General features: G+C 35.2%; 1 protein-coding gene across 19 annotated transcripts in view; it reads left to right on the forward strand.

The window, feature by feature from the left end:
• MIER1 (MIER1 transcriptional regulator) overlaps positions 1 to 22,261 on the forward strand; it is a 58,450-nt gene that overhangs the window by 2,861 nt on the left and 33,328 nt on the right. For 5 of the 19 annotated variants that reach the window (XM_024565293.3, XM_024565294.3, XM_024565298.3 and 2 more), the window contains exons 3-6: positions 1,600 to 1,673; positions 12,314 to 12,338; positions 12,472 to 12,508; positions 16,769 to 16,914. In XM_024565293.3, the coding sequence (XP_024421061.2) occupies positions 1,600 to 1,673; positions 12,314 to 12,338; positions 12,472 to 12,508; positions 16,769 to 16,914 (282 nt within the window). Of the gene's footprint in view, positions 1 to 1,596; positions 1,674 to 2,836; positions 3,136 to 5,326; positions 5,485 to 12,313; positions 12,339 to 12,471; positions 12,509 to 16,768; positions 16,915 to 22,261 lie in introns of those variants that run through there. The other 14 variants (XM_045199387.2, XM_024565296.3, XM_024565297.3 and 11 more) reach the window with 8 other exon arrangements.

The raw sequence follows: 22,261 nt of genomic DNA on the forward strand, positions 1-22,261 counted from the left end.
GTAGATACTGGTTTACTAAAAAGAATGTTCCAAAAATTAGAGCTTTTAAAAATTTGTTCTTTTTTTAAAATTATTTATTTATTTTAGAGAGAGGGAAAGAGAGGGAGAGAAATATTGATGTGAGAAACACCAATTAGGTGCCCCAGTGACTGCCAAACCTGCAACCCAGGCATGTGCCCTGACTGGCAGTTGAACCCGCGACCTTCTAGGTTAGATCATTGGCCAGTGCTCAACCAACTGAGCCACAACTGTTAGGGCAGAGCTTTTCTTTTCTTAATTTCTTTTTTTTTTTTTAAGAAGCTTTTTCATGGCACAGTGAGTCATTAGAGGTGTTTAAACATAGGCAGAAAAGCTTGGTAGTAAGTGGGGAAACTTAGTGAGAGATTCCTACCCGAATAGAGGAGAAAATTGACTGAATACCTGTAAAGACCCATCCAACACTAAGATTCTATGCCTAATGAATACTTAATTTTTACATATTTGATACTGAAGAGGTCAGCAAGAGTTTTGAAAAAGACTTTACTTTCCTTAAGGCAGCTCCTAAAATTTGTAAAGATAAGTATATCACTAGAATAAAATGGGCGTAGAACTGTACTAAATTCAGTAGTCATGTGTTACTGATGACTGACAATATTGGAGCTGTTTCTCTTTACTTTCAGAGTCTTTGAACCTAAAAAAACCCATCTTTATAACAATAGGAAGAAGAAAAATGTAGAGAAGTTTTTTCCCCCCATACCATAATGCCACTTAAAATTAGTAAATTAATACACAGTATTAATAAACTTAAAGGTCATTTATCAGTAAGATGGATACTCATTCAAGTGCCATGTTTTGCCCTGTATAATGCGCACCCACATTTTGTGCACATTATACATGGGACTATTATGCCCATGTGTGATGTGCATCCTTATTTTTCCCTAAAAAATTTGGGCAAAAAACTGCGAATTATACACAGCAGAATACGGTATTTCTCAGACCTTGATTTTCCTGACAATTTCTGAATTCATTCAGTAGCTTAGGAGGCTGTAGTCCCAACTCTTTATTACAGTTGGGATTTTTGTTGATGATTTAGATGGAGAATCAGATATTAAATGGGTTTAAGCAAGCAAACTATTCCTGTACCTTGCGTTTTTGACAATAACTTAAAACTTTCCTTTTGGTAACCAGCTACATAAATTTCATATACTAGCTTTCGTATTTAAATGGAAAATTCCCCTTTATCCCCGTAGTATTATAAAGCCTGAGTTTCTACCTCGAGGCCCCTTATTATTTTTATCTTTACCCACCTCAAGTCTATGCACATCCACTTAATCTTTGCCTTTAGCTGTTTCCATCAAGCATCTCAAAGTGAAAATTATGTGAAAAAGCCATTTTTATTTCAAGTGCTAAGGACTAAGGAAATTCAATAGGGTAACTTAGAAACTATATACATGCTAAAATATTTATCCCCCCAAGGAATCCTGAAAAACACTTTTATATAAGTATTCTAAAAAATAAAATGAAAATACTGTACAGTACAGTTAATGGTAAAAATTGTTTGTAGATTTGGGAACCTTAAAGTTTTCCTTTCTCTTCTTTCCCTTGCTTTTCTTTCAGTAGAAAATGTGCATCAGATGTTTATGTTTAATTGGTTTACAGACTGTCTGTGGACTCTTTTCCTGTCAAATTACCAGGTAATGTCCTTTCACTTAGCAGCTACTTCATATACCTATAAATGCACAAATTATTATTGGACATAAGAATTTTAAGTTAATGTTGAATCTTGAAAAATATGAAACTGCTTAACAGAGTCTAGAATTTTAAGGGAATACAAATACCATAAGAAAACAGCCTCCCCCATATTGCATTGTAAGTTAAGTGTTAACTTAAAAAAACATTTTGTGTGTGCACATTTATATAATATATTGTAGTGCTGGCATATTTTTGGAAGGGAATTAATAATTTTCATATGTAACTGGTTGATTTTGGTAGTCATTTTAAAAATTGCATCGAGGAACCCTTGAATATTTGGGGAAGAAAAACTGTCTTTTTGAAATGAGACTTTTAAACTGCTGGTTTAGTAAAATATATGTTCATGCACGTTTTAATATTACCTTGGCACTAGCCAGTATCTGCCTGAGTAATGGAAGTGAAACATATTTGTTCTTTTGCAGTCATTGGCTCTGGCTATCTTCAGAGTTGGCATTAAGGCCCATTGACAGTTCTAGGCCAATGCATTACAATAAACTTTCAAATTGCAGTCCTTTCAGACTTCGCAAATAAAAGCAAGTTCTCCCCTCCATGCAGTTAAGTCGGCGATTATGTCCAACAAAGAGCGGCTTTTCAACATTTCACATTTTAAAATTTTCTCTAGTGCAAAATTCAACCGTTGCACACTTATGTTGCTACTGGTATCTCAGAAGGTGTGTAAGGAAAATCTAGTGAGATAGGAGGATGGCAGGCTACCTAGCACGGTCCCTTTTCTTAATCTCTGCCCAGACCGCTAAAATTTTAAAATACCGAAATTTTACATTTCCCGTCGCGAATCAACTGAGGAATATTTGTCAAGGGGTTCTGCTTTCGAAGCGCACTACTTGCTGTTGCATCACAGCAACATCCGTTTTCCAGCAAATGTACTTCGAAAAAGGCCTACATGTAAAATATAACGTATCTTTTTCCCATCGCCGTGAATGCCGGACTGGGTTCGTCTGGCACCCTTCCTTGACTTCTCTGGTCTCTAAGGCCCTCTCTGAGGCTGGACTCCAGCGCCGGGATCCGCTAGGGTAGGGGAGCCGCCCCTCACGGAGATGCCCACCTCCCTCCACACCCACCTTGACTCCGCCCCCTTTGCGCAGCACCCGGGAGGGCTGCTACGGCCGGCGCCAGTCCTGCTCTGGCGCGCACGCCGGCCTTTTCCCTCCAGTCCAGCTCAGCCGGTCGCCGCCGCTGCGTCGCCGCGAGGGGGCGGAGTGGGGCGTGGTGGGCGCGTTCGGGTGGCTCCTGCGCGTTCCCGCCGAGGCAGAGACGGCGGGATTCGAGAGGCGGCAGCGGCAGCGACAGGCGTCCCGTTGCCGAGTCTCACATCCGGGTTCTGGCCGTGACCCATCTGCCGCCGCCGCGGAGATGTGACCCGTCAGTACGGCAAATATGGCGGAGGTAAGGGAGTGAGCTCCCCCTCCCTGTCCCGGAGCCGGGCACCCCTGGGCCCTGGCCGGGGTGGAGTGGAGTGGGCCTGGCTAGGAAAGGCCCAGCCCTGCCGGCTCCACTGCCCACCTGTTGTCCGGAACAGGCCGCGCTCTGGGCGGAAGCTTTTCTCGGAACTTAGTTGGGATGGGCGAGGGGGTGAGAGGGAGTGGACGGGTAGTTGGACTTCGGGGACAGTTTGAAGGGTCGAGTGCTGCGCAGGACTGCGTGCGGAGAGGGACGGGGTGGGGGCGCCCACTGAGCGGGGGCGTCGGTGGCGCAACTTCGCCGGGCCGGTGCGAGGGCCGAGAGAGGAGCTGCTGCTTCCTCTTCTTGCGAAGTTTTTTCCCTCCCTAACCAAGATGCTGTTGCGCCCTCTCGCCTTTTCATGTCACCCCCACTCGTTTGCTGCTGACATCTAGTCTGTGTTGGTGGGGAAAACTTGAGGCAGGACAGCCTTAGATTAACTCTGTAATTTTCCTGATGGTGATAAAACGAGCTTGGAGAAATGAACCTGGCATTTCGCAATCCAGCCCTCTAGGTTGGGGGAGTTTCCTCATTCCTCCAAAGTGTTCCATCCCCTGCCCCCGAGGTAGAACCTTTCCTTTCATTTATTTCCGCGGAGTTGCTTTACACCTTCCACTCTCTGACTTCCCTGGCATTTGCCTTCTACCCCGCCCCGTTCCAAATCTACTCTATTCTTCTAATTTTTTTTTTCTACCTTGTGGAAGATTCCCCCCCCCTCTTTTTTTAATTAAACGAAATACCAAAGCCCCTTTCTTCAGTGGTATTTATTTTACGTGTTTGGGCCTCAGATTGGTGGGCAACAGCAATGTTTGTTTAATTTGAACTTACTATATGAACTGGACATTTAAAATTTTGCCTCTTGATTCAAACTGTGAACATTCTATTTTTTTTAAAAAAAAACTTTTTCTTACCCTCGGAAGAATTTTGTTATTCTTTACCTTTCGGAGTTCAAGAGGTGATATTTTTAGATTTTTATGTTTTCTTTGAGTAGAGCCACTCGTAATGACTGATAAGGCATTTCTCTTGTATGAATTACTATTTTCATAGTGTCATAGGCATCCATAAAACAGATTCAGAAGTAGGTGATTCTTTTAACCATCAGCCCCCAATTTTTGTCTGTCTTACTTGTTAAATGAAGTCAATGGTGAGTACTTTCATCAAATCCATAATATCTACACCTTGGGATACAGAAACATGATTAAATTACGGAAAATAGTTTTGGAGGCCTCTTCATGTACCTGTTGAGTGGAGATGATTTTCATTTCTTTGCTCTTTGTGGTTAAAAAATTTTATTTTCACATGAATTAGAGAAAACAGTACTTTGTATTTTACTTAAATGTGACTGGATTTATTCCATGTAGCTGAAAGAATTTTAGTCCTGGAGAATCTTAAGTGTTTTTTTCCCCCTTCGTACGTGCGAGTGGGGAGGTGATGTATGTAGTTGGCCTTACATATATTTTATCAAATAGTACTTAGCTGATAAACCTTTCAGTGAATATCCATTGGATAAGCAGCAGTGTGCTGTCTGGCATAGGTTTGAGCTTTAAGTTCTGTTGTGATATTTTAAAGCAAGATATTATTGAAGGAAAATAGCTTAGTATATGAATATATTGTGAAATTTAAGTTTAAAAAACCTCACCCAGAAATGTTAACTGCCCAGCACATTGAAAACTTAATATATAAATGGAAGTGTATTAACATTTTATTTCTTGTTTTAGAAATTAAAGATGGTTGCATTAATGTAAGAGAGGAACAGCAGTATTTTATGTCACTAATCATTTCCTAATATTTTCAAGAGCTTATTTTAGTTTTCTTAAAAAATTGCATTGCTTGGGGAATGGAACTCTCCTGTAGAAACACATGCATGGTTCAATTTCAAGAAGAAAAACTCTGAATTTTGTTTTCAGTGCATTTTAGTGACCTGGTATCTTATTAAAAAATATTTCATTTACTTCATTTTTAGAGGGGCAGGGAGGCAAAGAGAGGGAGAGAAACATCCAATCGGTTGCTTCCCATACATGTCCTGAACAGGGACTGAATCCACAACCCAGGCATGTGCCCTAACTGGAATCCAACCAGCAACCTTCGGCTTTGTGGGACAACGCCCAACCAGCTGACCAGCTGAGCCACACCGGTCAGGGCAATGACCTAGTGTCTTTAAAAAATTCATCTTTTATATTCTTCAATTACTTGTAGATGGGTTTTTTGTTTTTTTTATATTTAGTGAATTTGGAGGAAGAGTAACCTTCATCTGTGTGCTACCAAAAAAATCTAAAACGGGTGAAGAGGTGAAAGGTAAATTTAATTTGTAATTTTCTCATTTCAACATTTTAATAATTAGGATGATTTTAGAGACTGGTCATTTAAAAAATTAGATGAAGGAGAAATGCTTGGTTTATAAAATGCTTTTACTTGCTTTTGTGCGAACTTGAAGGAGATTCATTCTTTATGATGCATGTGGTAAAATAATCCCAAATGCTGGCTATTATACACTTGGTTAAGTAGATCTGATTGAAGTTAACTGGTGAAATAATCGTAAGTGCCTCGCAACAATATATCTATTCAATAAGTCTGAGGAGAAACCGGTTATTGAAGAAGCATGTCTCCAGAGAAAAATGTAGCTATTAAGCTTCTAGGGGGGTTTTGTTGTTATTTCCTACATAAAAAATTACCCTCTCCTTGTTAGTTTTCTTTACTTTTTTTCCAGGAAATATTTAATTCTTAAATATAAATTTACTTTAGATATAAGTAGAATACACCCATTTTTCATACTTGGTGTGATGAGCTCAATTCATCGTACGACGTATGCATTTCAATGGTTCTTCAAATTGTGATAACATTGAAAGCATATTTAATATACTTGGGGTATATTTTCCCTTTTTAAATACGTTTTGGTAATATTTCTCATTATTATCCCTTAAAGTTATTTATCAACCTTCTAAAAGGAGACTCTTCTAGTCACACTTAAAGGAAGGAAATTACAGAGTAGTCACATTTTTATAAAGGCATTGAGAAAGAAAGAAGAAGAAATAGTTGGTCCTTTGGGTTTTATAAGGACCATGGTGTAGGGACCTTTGGGAAGTAACAATTTGCCTTTTATTTCAGAGTTTGTAAAGACATAAGGGACTTTTTGTCAAGGGAAAAAAATAAGCCACAGCATAGCACAAGACCTATCTTTTTTTACCTAGGCCATATTTGATATGTAAAGAGAAGGAAATTTCATGGACTTGCTTTTCTGTGTTAGTTTTAAGTATTCTAACATTTTCAAAAATGGGCCATAATCTGTTTTAATCTGTTTATTCACCATCACATCTATCCACTTATTATTTTTTTAAAAAAACATACTTCTTAGTATTTTTTGAGTCTGTTTGGACTTTTTAAGGAAATGGAATCATGTTAACTGCTATTCTTGATAGTATTAATTTCTACTCTAAACAAAACTTGTTTCAGTACAATGAATTTAGGTGTTAAATAATTCTCTATACTGATAATAAAAATTTTTTTAGTATTTATACTTCACAGCTAGTAAGGATTTATCAAGAGTAATCAAGAACACCAATGCATGAGATTCCTTAAAAAGCATAATTCAGAAGAAGTAATAAAGCGCTTGATCAGATAGGAAAGGTTGGTGGAGAATATAGAAATGGGGTTTTAGAGAATTCTTGTGAGACTAATCAGTTTCCCAAATAATTTTGAAAAAAAAGTTGCCATTGAAACTTCAGCGTGTCTTTATGAAAAGTAATTAGCTATACAGAAATTTCTTGAAGTTCAGATTGAGTCCCTGTACATTTCAAAAGATTTGCAAATGGTTTCAAAATTCATTGCAGTGATTAAACTGTTCAAGAACCATTCTTTGCTTGGCACCCATTCTGTTTGACTTAATCTATGGCTTAGAAGAATGACTGTTATAATTATGGTTATGTAGATGTGAAATCCATCAAATACCACCCCCCAGAAAGCTTTTACAAATTGAGATCCTCTTTTCCCAATAGTCCTAGATTAAAAAAATAAATTTAGAAGAGTCTGTTAAACATACTAAGTACTCCTTAGCAATGTTATGTCTTCTGAGAAATCCATAATAAAAGAACTTTGATCTCAAAGGATTTGAGCTGGAAAAAATTTAAATCTTAGAGAGAAAATGAAACTAAGCAAAGAGTTTATGTAATCTGTCCTAGGTCATGCAGTTAGGCTATGCACAATTAAGACTGGAACTTAGGCTTCTGAATTCTTGGGGCTTAGTTCCCCTTGCCTTTCTCCTGGGCCCTTAGCTCCTTCCTGGCTTCTATCCTCGTGCCCATCTGTGTGAGAATCTCTGATTTAGTGTCTACAATACTAAATAGGTGACAATAATGTTTAACAAAATGGTGGTGCAATTAGTTTGAGGGGGGGAAATTAATTCACAGTTAGTTATGCTCATTGAAAATATGCTTTTGATTGTCTGGAATTAAAGAATCTAAAGATTACCTCGTGTTTTTACTAACTTATTTACTTATTTCTTAATAATGGTAATAATCTACTTAATTGATTTTTTTTCTGTCTCCCGATTTATAGTTTTCTTGTGTATGGGATATTTCTCATAGTGTTCTAGAAAAATACAAAAAAATAGGAACAAATCTGAGGCATTGAATATTTGTTACCAGTATTAAGAACTTCATTGACTAAATTGTATACTATATGTGTCAAGGTATAAAAATGCTATACAAGTTAATATTCATTTTTTAAATTTGATTTAGCCTACTCATACTGTGTGTGTGTGTGTGCGCGCACGTGCCTCATGTTTTGTTTTCCATTCCAAATAATTATGTATGTACCTAAAAAAACACTGGGTTATTTTTCAAAGTTACAGACTTGTTAAAAAATAGTGGCAAGTACTAGGTTTCTTAAAAATCAAAGAATAAAGGAAGAAAATAAAAGTGTCTCATAATTCCACAAGACAATCTCCACTGACTTTCTTTTTCAAATAATAAGGAGTAATGCTTGCAAGTAGTCAGAAATTCCAACAGTACAGAAAGGTATAAAACGAAAAAAGATTTCTCTCTCCAACCCATTCCCTAGTGGTAACTGTTAACAAATTCTTGTGTATCCTTTTGGGAAAAAAAATTTTATGTATATTCTAGTCCAATGTGCTCCCTTCCTCAACACATTTGTCTCTCTCTCTATATATACATACACATATATATACACACACATATGTGTGTGTATGTGTATTTTTCCCCACTCAGTGCAAACAGATCTGTGTCATTCTTTTTAATGGATTAATTGGATTAATAGTATTCCATTGCTTGGAAGAACTGCATTTTCATTTCTAACTAATTATATGATGGACATTAAAATTTTTTCCAAACTTTTGGCTATGAATAGCATTGTGGTAATAAACATCTTGTGGAATAGAACATCTTGTTGTTCTTTATTAGGCATATCAGTAGGGTAAGTTCATTTTGCAAAATTATATCCAGAATAGTTAAACCAACTCCCATTTCTACCAATAATGTATGAATGCATTATATAGATAGATATTTTTTAATTCTCACCCAGGATTATATTTATTGATTTTAGACAAAGAGGAAGGGGGAGAGAAAACTAGAAAAATCAGTGTGAGAGAGAAACATTGATTCGTTGCTTCCCGTCTGTGCCTGACCTGGGATCAAACCCACAGCTTTTCAGTGTACTGGACAATGCTCCAACCAACTGAGCCATCCAGCCAGGGCATGAGTGCATCTAAAATATATTTTAATCTCCAATGTAAAATCTTTACTGCTTACATTTTATAGTTTGAACTTTTACTAAAAATAAGATACTTACAAGTGAGTACCTGTATGGCTTTTGTTTTGTTTTGTCTTATATCTTTTTTAATCCTCACCTGAGGACATGCTTACTGATTTTAGAGAGAGGAGAAGGAGGGAAAGAGAGAGTAGAGAAACACTGATGTGAAAGGAAATATCTTATCAGTTGCCTTTCTTATGCACCCCAACCTGGACCCCCAACCTGCAACCTAGGCATGGGCCCTGACCGCAGTCAAACTCGCAACTTTTCTGTTTCCCAGATGGTGCTCCTACCAATGAAGCCACGCCAGCCAGGGCTATATGGCTTTAGTTTTATTTTTTCCCCCTCCTTCCCCCTTGCCAGTTCACTGTAGTTATTAATGGTAGATATGGCAGTTTTCCTGGAGGTTATTGTTAAGAGATCCCAGTTCCTAAGGAGACATAGATAGTACGTGACAAGTGATAACTTGAAGTCACATTTTAAACCTTTGAACAGATGAAAACCGTTTTAAAAAGAAAAAGTTAAGGATAAAGGGGAAAGGAAATGAAGAGCAATTTTTTTACATAGTTGTTTCCTTTGGAGGTAAAGAAGGAATCAGGCCCTAGGCTTTAGTTTCTACCTCCTTCACCTACAGTGGAACCTTGATCAAGCCACTTTATCTCCCTGGGTTTGCTAATGTATAAAATGAGGTAGGTGGAAGGTTTATGGTTATGATTAAGTAACTTTATGCATTTGAAATTAAGTAGTCCTATATAAATGTAAGGTTGACTTGCTATTTTAAATACTTTTAAAAAATGCCCTCATTCCATACTGAAATATCCTGTATTATGATACTAAACTCATATATTGGAAAAATTACCATTTTTTTTGTTGGTTGGCAAAAGTGGTTTACAGTATAAACTGTTTACAAACACCAGTTTTCCAGAAGCTCTGTATTTATTTATTGGTTGGTTGATTGATTTAATGATCAGCCATCATTTATTTCTTTTTTAAATTAAATGTATTAGAGTGACATTGGTTAATGATTGTCTTTTATTTAATTGGATATGATTATTTTCAAGAAACTGATGTCATTGACCACCCTCTCCAAACCAGTACAGTAGAATTTTATTTTGAATATACAATTCTGAAATGTATATATGTTTAGGCAAATGATCCCTACTTCCCCTCTCCCTATTCTAATCTAGATATATCATCAGTTAAGTGGCTTTTGAAACATTCCAGTATGTCTGACATAATATGATCATTAATGCTATCTTTGAGTATTCTACTTTATGCCAGCTATGCTTAATGCTACTAGTCCTTGAGATATTTGTTATCTTAGTAAATTGAAAATACCTCTGGCCTTTTTCAGAACCTTAAACTGGTAACTATTTACCAATAAAACAATAATCAGTATGGTATTTATTGGCATTTAGTGCTGTTTGAGACCTTTTACAAACTAAAGTATACAGACATCATTCACAATTCAATATCTCTATTATTGCCAATATCTAACATTAGTGAAAATATACCAGTTTTTCTTCAATAAAATAACTTACTTTTAATCAGAAAGCCTTTTTTATCAAACGACTGTCAAATGGAATTATTATTGGAGTGTTCAAAAAGAACTAAGTGCTCCAAGAACCATTTCTTTTAAACTACTAATTTGAAAGAAATACTGGTTATTCTTTTTTATGTCATGCAAACCTGATTAAAAAGTTTACTGAAAAGGAAAAACAGCAGTGTAAAGCTACTCAGTGGATAGAGAACCCGGGACCAGATGAAGATAGTCTTGAGCATTGCTGTAGCCTTGGACAAGGATTGTGCTTAAACTTGGGAAGTAAAGTATAATTGCATTAAATAAAATATTAATTTTTTAAAATATTAATTTGCTTACAATAATTTGTGTGACGGGTAAATTTATTTTCAGCCAAAAATGTGTAGCTCTGCCTGAAAGAAGTTAAGCAAACTAGAAACCGTTTTTTATGGTTACGTTATTCTGGTCTCTTACCCTCCCTACTCTTCAGCTTCCCATGAGAGGAACTGAATTAAAATGTAGCACTCTTTTGATCGTTGTGGCAGAGTAACTTAAATAAAGATGGTGACACTTGAAAATACACAGTACTAAAACCGTCAGTTTTTTGTTAGAACAAGACAATACTACAGGCAAAAACCACTCTCTTGTAAGAATTAAAAGAAAAAAACATAGGACCCTTGAAAAAGTGTGTCTCCAAAGAACCTAAGTCACCACATGGAATTCAGAGTGTATACTTACTACAATAGCATAATGTGGACAGTTTTCAAAGTGGAATTTTAACACTTTATAGTAATTCGCCTTAGATGCCTACCTTTTGAAGTTTTGGGCACATTCCTTACTTCTATTTTGTTCTTGCCTCTCTGTGTCATTACTTAGGAGAAAAAGAAAATAGTACAATAATATCCCCCTATTTCTTTGCTGGTGCTTTTGGCCTTCCAGTGTCTCTGATTTCTTTTGGGCACTAAATGTTTAGATCTGAGTGGATAGGCAAGGTTTTAGTTACCAAGTTGACATCATTTTAACCATTTTTTGAGTTTGTTATTGAATTTTTTATAGGAGTTTATATTTGTAGATGACTTGATTTTAATTGAATTAGATAAAACAGCCACAAACTCTCAAGTGGTGAAATTAACTAAAATAAGTTGCTAACAATTTTATCTTTACATTTTCCCAGAAATCTATGGCTAAATTTATGAGAGGTAGAATGGTACAGAAGAAGGAGCATTATAATTTGAAGTCTTTGTGATTTTCAATGATATAATTTAATCTCTTTAGACTTAGCATGAAAGGTTGCTAATTTTGTGATAATTTACAAGTATGTTGTTTGTTAGTAAAGTTAACCTAATGAGCTGTTTGGTGCTTAAGTAACAATTTAATTTTTCCTTCTGCTTGCTTGCAATATAATTTTGAGTTAAAATAATGTCTTAAATTGTTCCTGCCTCCATTCTCACACATACTTTAAGCCATAGATTAGCTTGATAGCAAATCTTGTGCATAGTTTTCCTATATTGATAGGAGAGATATTTCAGAAAATGTCAAGATCTAAATCATCTCTCTGAAACCACATATGTTATGAGACTCATTTGCCTTTAAAATGAGTCAATTCCACATTATTGTCTTTTTTCCCTAGATTCAGGAGTGTTTTGAATTTTCCTATTATGTTTAAATAGATATGATATCAGAGGAAGGATCATATAGGAAGTTTTCATTTGTCTTAGACAATTCAGACGTTCAAACTTACTCTAGTTTTTGGTGTCATATTAGTCATTGAATAATTCCTGTATTATTTGTAAAGATTACTGCACAAAAATGCTAATTTTTCTTCTTTTCTCCCCCCCTTAGCCATCTGTTGAGTCTTCAAGTCCAGGTAAGTATTTTCTATATTTTTTATAATCTGTATTTGACTAACATTTGTCCTATTAGTTGCATAAAGGCTAGAGGAGTTAGACTGTCATCTGACTTGCTTTTCTTCTGAATGCTTCTTTTCTCTGGGGAAAAAGAAATGGATGAAATATTTGACTGCCCATGAAAGTACAGGTGAGGCTGCTGTGAGTTCAACCTCGTGACTATTTGTGGGTTCTCTCTCTCTTTTTTTTTTTTATGAATTTCCACATGTATTTCTTCCAGTTTTAAATTGCTATTTGATTTGAACTATATATGAAGTATACTTTTAAAAAAGGAATTACTAACTGCTTAGAAATACTTGCTTGTATAGGAAATTCAGAGTACTTTATTTGAGAGAAAAATTATTAAAACATTTAGTAAAGGAAGGAAAATAATATAATGAAAACATTCAACAAATGAATATTTAATGTTGTAAATTAAGGAAGTTATTTTTATGTTTGAATAGGACCTGTTTTTATCCTCCGGCCATATATCTTCGGATTTTTACATTCTTCAAATACAATACAAACTCATTTTTTCCTAACTTACAGGTTGTGATCGTTGGACCAAATCTAGGCCACACATAAGTGTGATTTTTGTTTGGCCAGGGTAGTAGTGATCTTTAAAAATGTGAATATTTTATATAAAAATCTGGATTTAGGCTTCTCACGACCAGTCAGAGGTTCCAGCTCCACGGATACAGCATTTCTGTGTGGCAACAATTGATTGGAGCTAAATAGCAGTCAAGAAAGAGTTTGGTACCAGTCTTTCTGTCCTGGGAGTTGACCAAGAGAGAGTACTACCTTCTGTAATGAAGTACTTGTATTAAGGGACAGCCTAATACAGCTAAAGAAGAGAGAGAAAGGGAGCTCTCTGAGGCATTGTAATATTTTATTTGAAAACGTCTTACATTTAGTTATGCTGTATTACTGAATGTTCCAGGTAATTGAAGCAATTATTGCCTTTCCGTGTTTATATTTTAGAAAGTAAGTTTATAAAAATGCTTAATACAATGTTAGGCTTTTTTTAATGGATCAGGATTCTTTTCATGAACACATATCATTGTACTATGTGTAGTATAATGCATGAAGTGGTGGCAGGGGGGATGCAGCTAGAATACCTCCAGAGTCCTTCTAAACTGACAGTTGATTTTGTCACATTTATTTCAACTTCGTGGTTTACAAGTATGTTCTGGATGGTTGAAATTGGAAGGCATTTGACCTCAGATAAATACTCAAATACTATGTTTTTCTTTCAAACATAGAAATCATTTTTATTGAAAAAATAGGTTCTAGATGGTTTTTGTTGATGTTGGGGCACTGCAGATAGACTGAGTTTTAGATAATTCTATGAATCTTTGAGACATTCATCAGGTAATACATAGGTACATAAAAATAATTTCTCAGTTCCCATCGCATTTGAATCAGTTTAGGCTGAACTGGAAGAATAGTAGAGCTTGAAGAATACGAATGTCTTTGATGCTGTTTACTACTTGCTGAATTCTTGTACAAACAAATTGAATCTTTGGGGTTTTTTGTTGGTTTTTTTTTTTAAGTATTTTCAGACTAAGGAAGATCTTTTGAGATAGTGTTTCTTATATCAGACTTTTGCCCAAGGGAATGTTTGTTGTTCTTATAAGTAATACTGATATTAGGCACTTACACAAGTTGGAAAAAATTAAGAATAGAGGCTTCATGTAAAAAAATGTTTGGGCCATTGGTGAAAGGTTGTGTCCTTTGTAACATCAGCACTTTGGAATTTATTTTAGGAATAATAGTCCACATGACCCAGGTTAAATGGTTTGTCTCTAGACTCCACCAATGTAAACCAATGTGGAGGCACAATACAAAGTTTAACCTATAAGACTAGTAGCCATTAGAGGTGGAGATTTAGCGAAGGGAAGTAGTAAAGTAATTTAATGAGTGCACATGATACATTATAAACTGAATTAATCTTTTAAATGTTTGAAATAATGTAAGGTAGCTTTAAGTAATTTTGCAGTAGTATGTTATTTTATGACAAAACACTGATACTGGCTTTAACTCTGAAACGTATTTACTTACACAAAGCACCAGACTCCCTACACCTAATAATTTATTTTTGAGACTTTTTTTCCCTAGGAGACAGCCTAATGATGGGCCTTAGTAATTAACAAAAAGGAATAGGATGATTATTTGGTCCCAAAGAACAAGGTAAAAAGAAGTCAAATTAAAGCAAGGAAAAATTGAAAGTTTATTTTAAAATAAGTACAGTGTATATGTGGGGAAAGGAATTGGAGTAAGAAGGGAGAAAGGGTTCATCCACGTTATCTTATGTGGGAGGAGGAAGTGGCAAGGCTTTGAATATAATGACCAAAAAATGGAGGACTTCAGGTAAGTTACATAACACTCATGATTTGGTCTGTATACTCATGTGAGCTTGTTTTTTTTTTTTTTTTAAGTTTGTAAAAGAAGGTAAGTAGTTATGAATTAAGCATAGTTATTTCGACAATAATTTGCATCTAATAGGAATTATATTATGATTAGGATAACAGTATACAAACTGGTTCTGTTAGGCGTTTAAGGATATTTCTGCCTATAAAGTAGAAGAAAAGTATAGTATCAGTAGGAATACATAATTATTGACTAAGTGTTTCAGAAGATTGCTAGGTGAACTGAAAAATTTTTGGAGCATTTTCCATTAAAAACTTAGAAAGAAGGGACAATGATTGGGACAAAAAAGCTATAATTAAATTAGTGGTTCTCCAACTGCGCAAGTCCCTCATCCAGTACTGAAATGTCCTTCTGAAATTATGTCGTGGTTTTCTTAATTTCTTAAGATAATATACTTTCCTAAATTTTTATTTTGTAAATCATTCTTAAACTTTGATAAATTTGTTCACTCTTTTGTACTATACTGTAGGATGATACCTGATTTAGCAATTAAATATTTAGTTATTTTATGTTTAATATCAATATTTTATTACGTTCCTCAGGGGTACAATGACTTCTGAGTGCTTTGCCATTTGACCTGACTTGGTATTCACTCATCATAGTAAATACAGGCTCCCTTCAAGTATTCTTTGAGGCAGGATATCTACTGTTTTTGAGGCTGTGACTTACAGGAGGCTTAGAGTGCAGTAAAAAAAGCACAGGCGTTGGAATTAGCAGGCCCAGGATTCAATTTCCATCCTTGTCACCCCCTGGCTCTATGAGTTTAAAGAACTACTTAACTCTCTGAGCCTCAGGTTTTTCTTTTTGTTCTTCATAGGATTGTTTGAAGATTAAATGAAATAATTATGTGAAGTGCTTGAGCATAGTACAGTATTTGGTGCATAGTAAGCACTCAAAAAATGGTTCTTACTCTAAAAATTGTGAGAGGTGACAAGAACCTGGAGCCTTCAGCATTTCCTTGTGCCTCATAATCTGCATTTCAACAAATCAGCATCTGTATCACTTTGTTTCACTTACTGATTCTTTTACTGGAGTGAAATGAAAGAGTATGTGCATCTATTAATAAAACTTTTAACAATTTAAATAGATTTTTTAATGTTAAATAACTCATTTGTTTATTAGTAAACAGTACTTTTGCAAACTTATAGCACGTTTGACAATAGCCAGGTGTGGGGCTAGATATGTATGTTCAACATATGCAGTCTGCTAGTACGAGGCTTAACCTATTGAGTATAGTAGTATCCCTCAACTATTAGGCTAAAAATAGATTAGCTTACACATCGCTTACCTACTAGGTTATTTTTAATGCCTTTCATAAGAGTGCTGTATGCAATTTTAATACATTTTGCTTTTGTATTTTATTTTTGGGTTATTTCATGCAAAATCATCTAAGTAAGTTAAGGACAGTTACCTATATATTGGAATAAATTTTCATGGACGTTCTAATAGAAGAATAATATTTGAGTGCAGCTTTATTTTTATTAGACTATATATTCAGATCACTACATATTTCACATGACTCTTAGGGGCCACAGGGGTTTATACTCATTGGATCTATTAAATATCAATCAAATGATTAAGAATTTTGAATTTTCTCACAGAAAGATCATCTTATTTTGATGTGACCGTTTATTTTTTACAACTCAAATTTCATGTTTAGAAGATTACAATCTTCCTTATTTAAATGCTGTACATTTTCTACATCTGTACCTTCTTATCTCCCAGTTTTGCATTTGTAACTATGTTTAGAGATAAGACAAGGCAAAAAATAATCCATACATCTTTCAGAGAAGATTGGGAGTGGGGGTGGTTATGGGCAAGAACTAGAATTTCAGAAAACAAATAATAGTTGTTGTGTATAGCTTTTTGGGGGGGGTATTTTATTTGACTTACAGCCAGCTTCAAATAATATACATTATATTAATATTAATAAGGTACACTTAATTTGATTTACCAAATTTAAAAAAATATTCTTTACCAGGAGGTTCAGCAACATCAGATGACCATGAATTTGATCCATCAGCTGACATGCTGGTTCATGATTTTGATGATGAACGAACATTAGAAGAAGAAGAAATGATGGAAGGAGAAACAAACTTCAGTTCTGAAATAGAGGATCTTGCAAGGGTAAATAACAAGAACTTGAGGGTGAAGCATTTATAACTTTTTTGTGGAGAGAGGAAACACTTGAAATTTTGGGTCTCTCTGTTTTGGGGGGAAAGGGATGTTATATATAGTTGCTGTGAAAAAATTCTGTGTGTCATAGGTAGGATGTTTAAAGTTTGAAGTGGAAGGCCTTTTTCTTTTTTTAAAGAAGTAACTTCATTATGTAAAATAGAATTCAGGTAGTTACTTCGGTAAAACATCACAGGTATCAGATGAAAAAGGGATCCTAACTTTCTTCTTACACACTTTTCCTTTCTCCCCCAATTTTTGTACTTTTTATTTTTATTCCCCTTTATAACCAAAATTTGAGTTGTCATCTTCCTCATTTCCCATTTATGCTATAAAGTGCTATAGTCTTTGCCCCTTCCTATCAAAATGAGCAGTGCTTATATTATGATATTTATTGGCCGATTTTCTCTCTATTGCCAGTGGCATTTGACCCAATTTATCACTCCCTTCTTGCACTTAAATTCTGGAGTATCCAACTGTCCAGTTTTTCCTGTCTGTTTGTTCCTATTCATTATCCTCTGCAGACTCATCTTCCTTTACCCAGGGTTTAAATTTGGAATTTCCCAGTTCTTAGTTCTGGACTTTCTTTTCTTCTGTCTCTAGATCAGTGCTTCTCAAAATGTAGTGTGAGGGTTAGCTGCTTCACATGCACTCTTGGACTTAGTAAGAAATGCAAATTCCTTTGCTTCTCCCCAGGCATACTGATGGAAGGATGTCATAGGTGGGGGGAGTGAATGGGGCTCAAATCTGTATTTTCATTTAAGTGTGCACATAAAATTTGAAGGTTCCTAAACTAATAGGTGCTCTATTCTTACAGTGTCTGTAGGCTCAGTACCTTAGCATTTTTTTCCTAGCATTAACGTACTCTGTTCCAGTTTTGTTTGTCTAACCACATTTTAACATTTCTGCTTGCATATCTCAATAGACTTCTTTAAATTTTAAATGTCCAAAACAGAACCACTGATTGATGTTCTTCTCTACCTGTTCCTTCCCTGTCTTCACCTTAGTCAAAAATGGTACTACTATTCACCTTATTGCCTAACTCAGAAACCATTCCTGATACCCACTCATTCCTGATACTCATTCCTAAGTAGGCTATTATTTCTATCTATAAATATATTTCTTATCTAACTGTTTATCTTTGCTGCCACTCTCTAGCCTGGGTCACCATCATTTCTAGCCAAGACTGTTGCTGTAAATTTCTAACTGGTTTCTCTATTTCTCCTTTTGCCACTTTTCTCTCTAATACATTTCCACAGTAGCTACAATGATTTTTTTTTAAATACTAATTAGTTTGTGTCTGTCAGCCTCCAGTTTAAAACTTTTCAGTGGCTTCCTGTTACACCAGAAGAAACTCTAGGCTGATTGACCTGGCCAGCAAGGTCACCTACATGGTATGGCCCTTCATCCATGTATTTATACTACCCCTGTAATGCTCTTCCACAGCCACACAAGCTGCTTTCATTCTTTGATGTGCTGATTTCTTTCTGCTTCAAGGGTTTTCAGCTCATTCTTACTCGCTAGTATATGCTTTTTTTTTTTTTTCAAGATTATATTTATTTATTTTTAGAGGGGGAGAAAGAAAGGGAGAGAAACATCAATGTGTGGATGCCTCTTGCATGCCCCCACTGGGGACCTGGCCCGCAACCCAGGCATGTACTCTGACTGGGAATCCAATTGGCGACCCTTTGGTTCACAGGCGGGCACTCAATCCACTGAGCCACACCATCCAGGGCAGTATGTGCTTTTTGAACCTGGCTCCTTATCCTCCTAAGTCTGGACTTAATGTTGCCTCCCCAGAATGGCCTTTTCTGGCCCCTAATTAGTTTTTTTAACCACTGTACCTAATTCAGTGCCTTCTTTATACCTAACACAATTTATAATTGTTTAATTTATTGTCTGCATTCTCCTTTAGTTCCAGGAGAGGACGGACCATGTGTGTTTCATTCGCCAATGTATTTCATTGTACTTAGCAAGAATGGTCACTCAAAGTTTTGAATGAATGGATAAATCAGTCTGATCTGCTCTAATTAAAATTATTCCATGTATGATCTGCATATGAAATCAGTAAGTGGTAGTGCCAGTCTTTAAGGATTTGGAGTACATAATATCATGGGAAAAATGAATTCTTATATTTTTAATATAGTAATGAAGACTAATCTTTGTGTCAGACTTCTACACAAGACTTCTAGTATGGAACTTTTTAAAGTGTACATTTAAAGAGCTGGACAAGAAGTCCTATTTAATATTTAGTGAAATCTGGTCAGATGGTCCCTTTTGGATCATTTAGTGGTTTAAGTTTGGTTAATTCACAATGCCAAAGGAATTCAATTTTAAGCCAGAGACTGAATTGATCTTAGTGACAATGATGTATGTGGTCATGCACTGCTTAGTGACAGAGATATGTTCTGAGAAATGTATCGTTAGGCAACTGTACCACTGTGTAAACATTTTTGAGTGTACGTACACAAACCTAAATGGTATATAACCTTACACACCTAGGCTATGTAGTATACCACCATCATACATGTGGTCCTTTATTGACCAAAATATCATTATGACTGTAGATATTATGAAAACTTCTCAAGAATAGGTTAAAAAGCACATGAAGAATCTGGAGTCAGAACTATAAAAGGGGCTGGAAACTGTTTAAAAGGCAGATAATTTGCTTGGATAATTCAGAACCTAGGTGATATTCAAAGGAAACGAATGATTTAAAAATCACAGTCACTTCATATATTCATGAAATGGAAAGGCAATTATTTTCAATTATTTGCCTACATATACAGAAATTTCTGTCACTTTAGATATATTTTACTGTTTCCGAATAACCCATCCTTGGGGTGAATGGAGGAAAATCTTATATTTTGTCTCTTTTCACGTTCTACATTACCTAAGTAATTGAGTAATTAGGAAATAATCAAGTACAGGTTATAATATTACAAATTATGAGATGGAATGATTATTCCATCATAGATTTTCTGTCTGTTTCAGAAAATGGGCTATTCCATTTAATTAGTGCAAAGCTACTAATGGGCTTTGCTAAAATTTTGAGCATGTGATTATCTTCTTTTGTTTCTTTTTTATTCTGTCTCTTTCCCTATTCCTTAATAGCTCCCCAAAATTTACTTTCAAATGACTTTTGTGGGAAAAAATAATTAAAATACAATTAATATATAGTGAACATAGAAAGAAGAGAACGACAAGGGAAATAGTCTTTTATCATTCGTTTCAACAAGATAGTCTTAACACCTTCTTAGATACTTCTGACTTTTCCCACAATAATTAAGGCTTAGGTTTATGTAGCAATTACCAATGCTTTCATCTGTAACCTATAGCTAAGCTAGTTCAGGGCCATGTGTTGGATTTACTATAGTTATGCTCTTTAGGTGTGAACCAAACCAAACTGATACTTGCTTTTTACTTAAAAAATAAGCAAGATTTTGTCCTGAGTTGCTTTTATAGAAGCAAGACATAGTTATATCAGGAATTGATAAAGTGGTTTTTACCTGGCACTTTTGTTACATGTAATGGACTTTTGATGTAATTGTGACAGGATTCTGACAGTTGATTTATTCACAGGTAATCAGTAACTGCATTGCCTGTGGTTTTAAGTTCATTCAATTTGATTTCTAACATTTTAAATGAAAACTAACTTTTCATAGAATAAACTTTGATATGTATTGTTACATTTGCTTGCATGAAGCTTACCAATATAAAAGGTATTTTAGTTATATGTTTAGCATTTAAATATTTTAATTGAATTAGATATACAGGTCAGAATTTATTGTGGTGATCCATAGTCAATAGGCTTTTTTTTTTTGCTAGGAATAGCAATACACACGTTTAACATTTAATTTTTACATGTACTCTTAAAACTCATAGTTCACAGGGGAATGTCTAGGCCTCAGGGACTCAAGTGCCACCAAAACTTGTTTTCTATTTCTGCTTTTCTACATGGTGATATCTTTTCACAGAACAGCTCTCTTCATACGCTGTCAGTTCCTAGGTCTTCCAGATTTACTGCTTGATACAGTCTATGTTTCTGTAATTGCTGTTGGTAAAAACCTTGAAACTCTAACCATTCTTGGGGTCATGTGCCCATTCCATATCTATGGCTAGGGAATGCAGTTATTTCAGTTGGGTCAGATGCTATGTGAGATCTAGGAGGTGAGTGTTCAATAAAATACATGCTTGAAATGGAGAAAAGAATATTCCTGGAAAAAGAGTATAAAAGTAGAAAGGATTGGAAACAGACAGTAATAAATGATTCTTACATGGTAGGCCTTGTAAATCTTTAGTACTTCAGTTAGCACATAGTAGGATCACTATTACTTGAATTTGAAAGTGAGGATTCTCAGCAAATGGATTTTGGTTTTTATTTTAGTTTTAGCCCAGTGTTTGCTACAAGATGTTCACTCTATACCTTAGATCAAGTAAGATACTTTTCATACTACTGCCAAACTCTAAATACTGTATTCCACAGTGGGTCATAATTGTTGGTTATTAACTTGTTTCTTCTGACTGTTGATTACTAAATTGATATTGGGTGGCAGAGTTTAAGATAAACGTTAGTATCTAAACAGAAACATAATACTACTACATACTTTGTTTTTATATTAAGCAAGCATTGCCTATTCTTGATGGCATAGGCAAGCATTGTTTTGTTCACATATGATGGAACCCACCTAAAACTAACTTTGAGAGTAAGCATTTAAGATGTAAAGCTTTTTTAGAACTTTATTGTTTTTTATTATTTTTTATATGTCATATGAATGTGGATCTGGGTGCAAAGAATGTCTAGAACCAGAGAATGTGTCACTAGGACCTCTTGATCACTTAACCCATGGTTAAGTCCTGTAGATTTCTTCTGCAAAGTCTCTTGAGTTTTTTCTTTACCGCAACCAGTCATTTAGTTTAGATTCTGATTATACTATATGTGACTTAGAGCAGTGGATTCCAGCTTATCTTAGTCTCCCTGACAAACTAAACCTCTCTCTGCCATCTTGTTGTATGTATGATTTTCCCTAAGCCCTGCCGTAGTGTCAGTCACTGCTCAACAGCTACTCTCAAACCAAATCAAAAGTAGAAGAGGACAGATTTTTTTAAGAAACTTAAGTAAAACTAGAGAAAATAGTTTAAAATACCAGCCCTAACTTACTTTTTTTTTCAGCTATTACAGATAACCTTCCACAATAATCATGGTAACCTACTTATTCATTTTTGTTTCTATACTTCCGTAGTGTTTTCTGACTTTGACTTTTTTCTGTCTGCCAGTTCTCTTACTGTTTTTCAAATT

Source organism: Desmodus rotundus, chromosome 3 (genome assembly GCF_022682495.2).
Source record: "Desmodus rotundus isolate HL8 chromosome 3, HLdesRot8A.1, whole genome shotgun sequence".
Classification (NCBI taxonomy): Eukaryota; Metazoa; Chordata; class Mammalia; order Chiroptera; family Phyllostomidae; genus Desmodus; species Desmodus rotundus.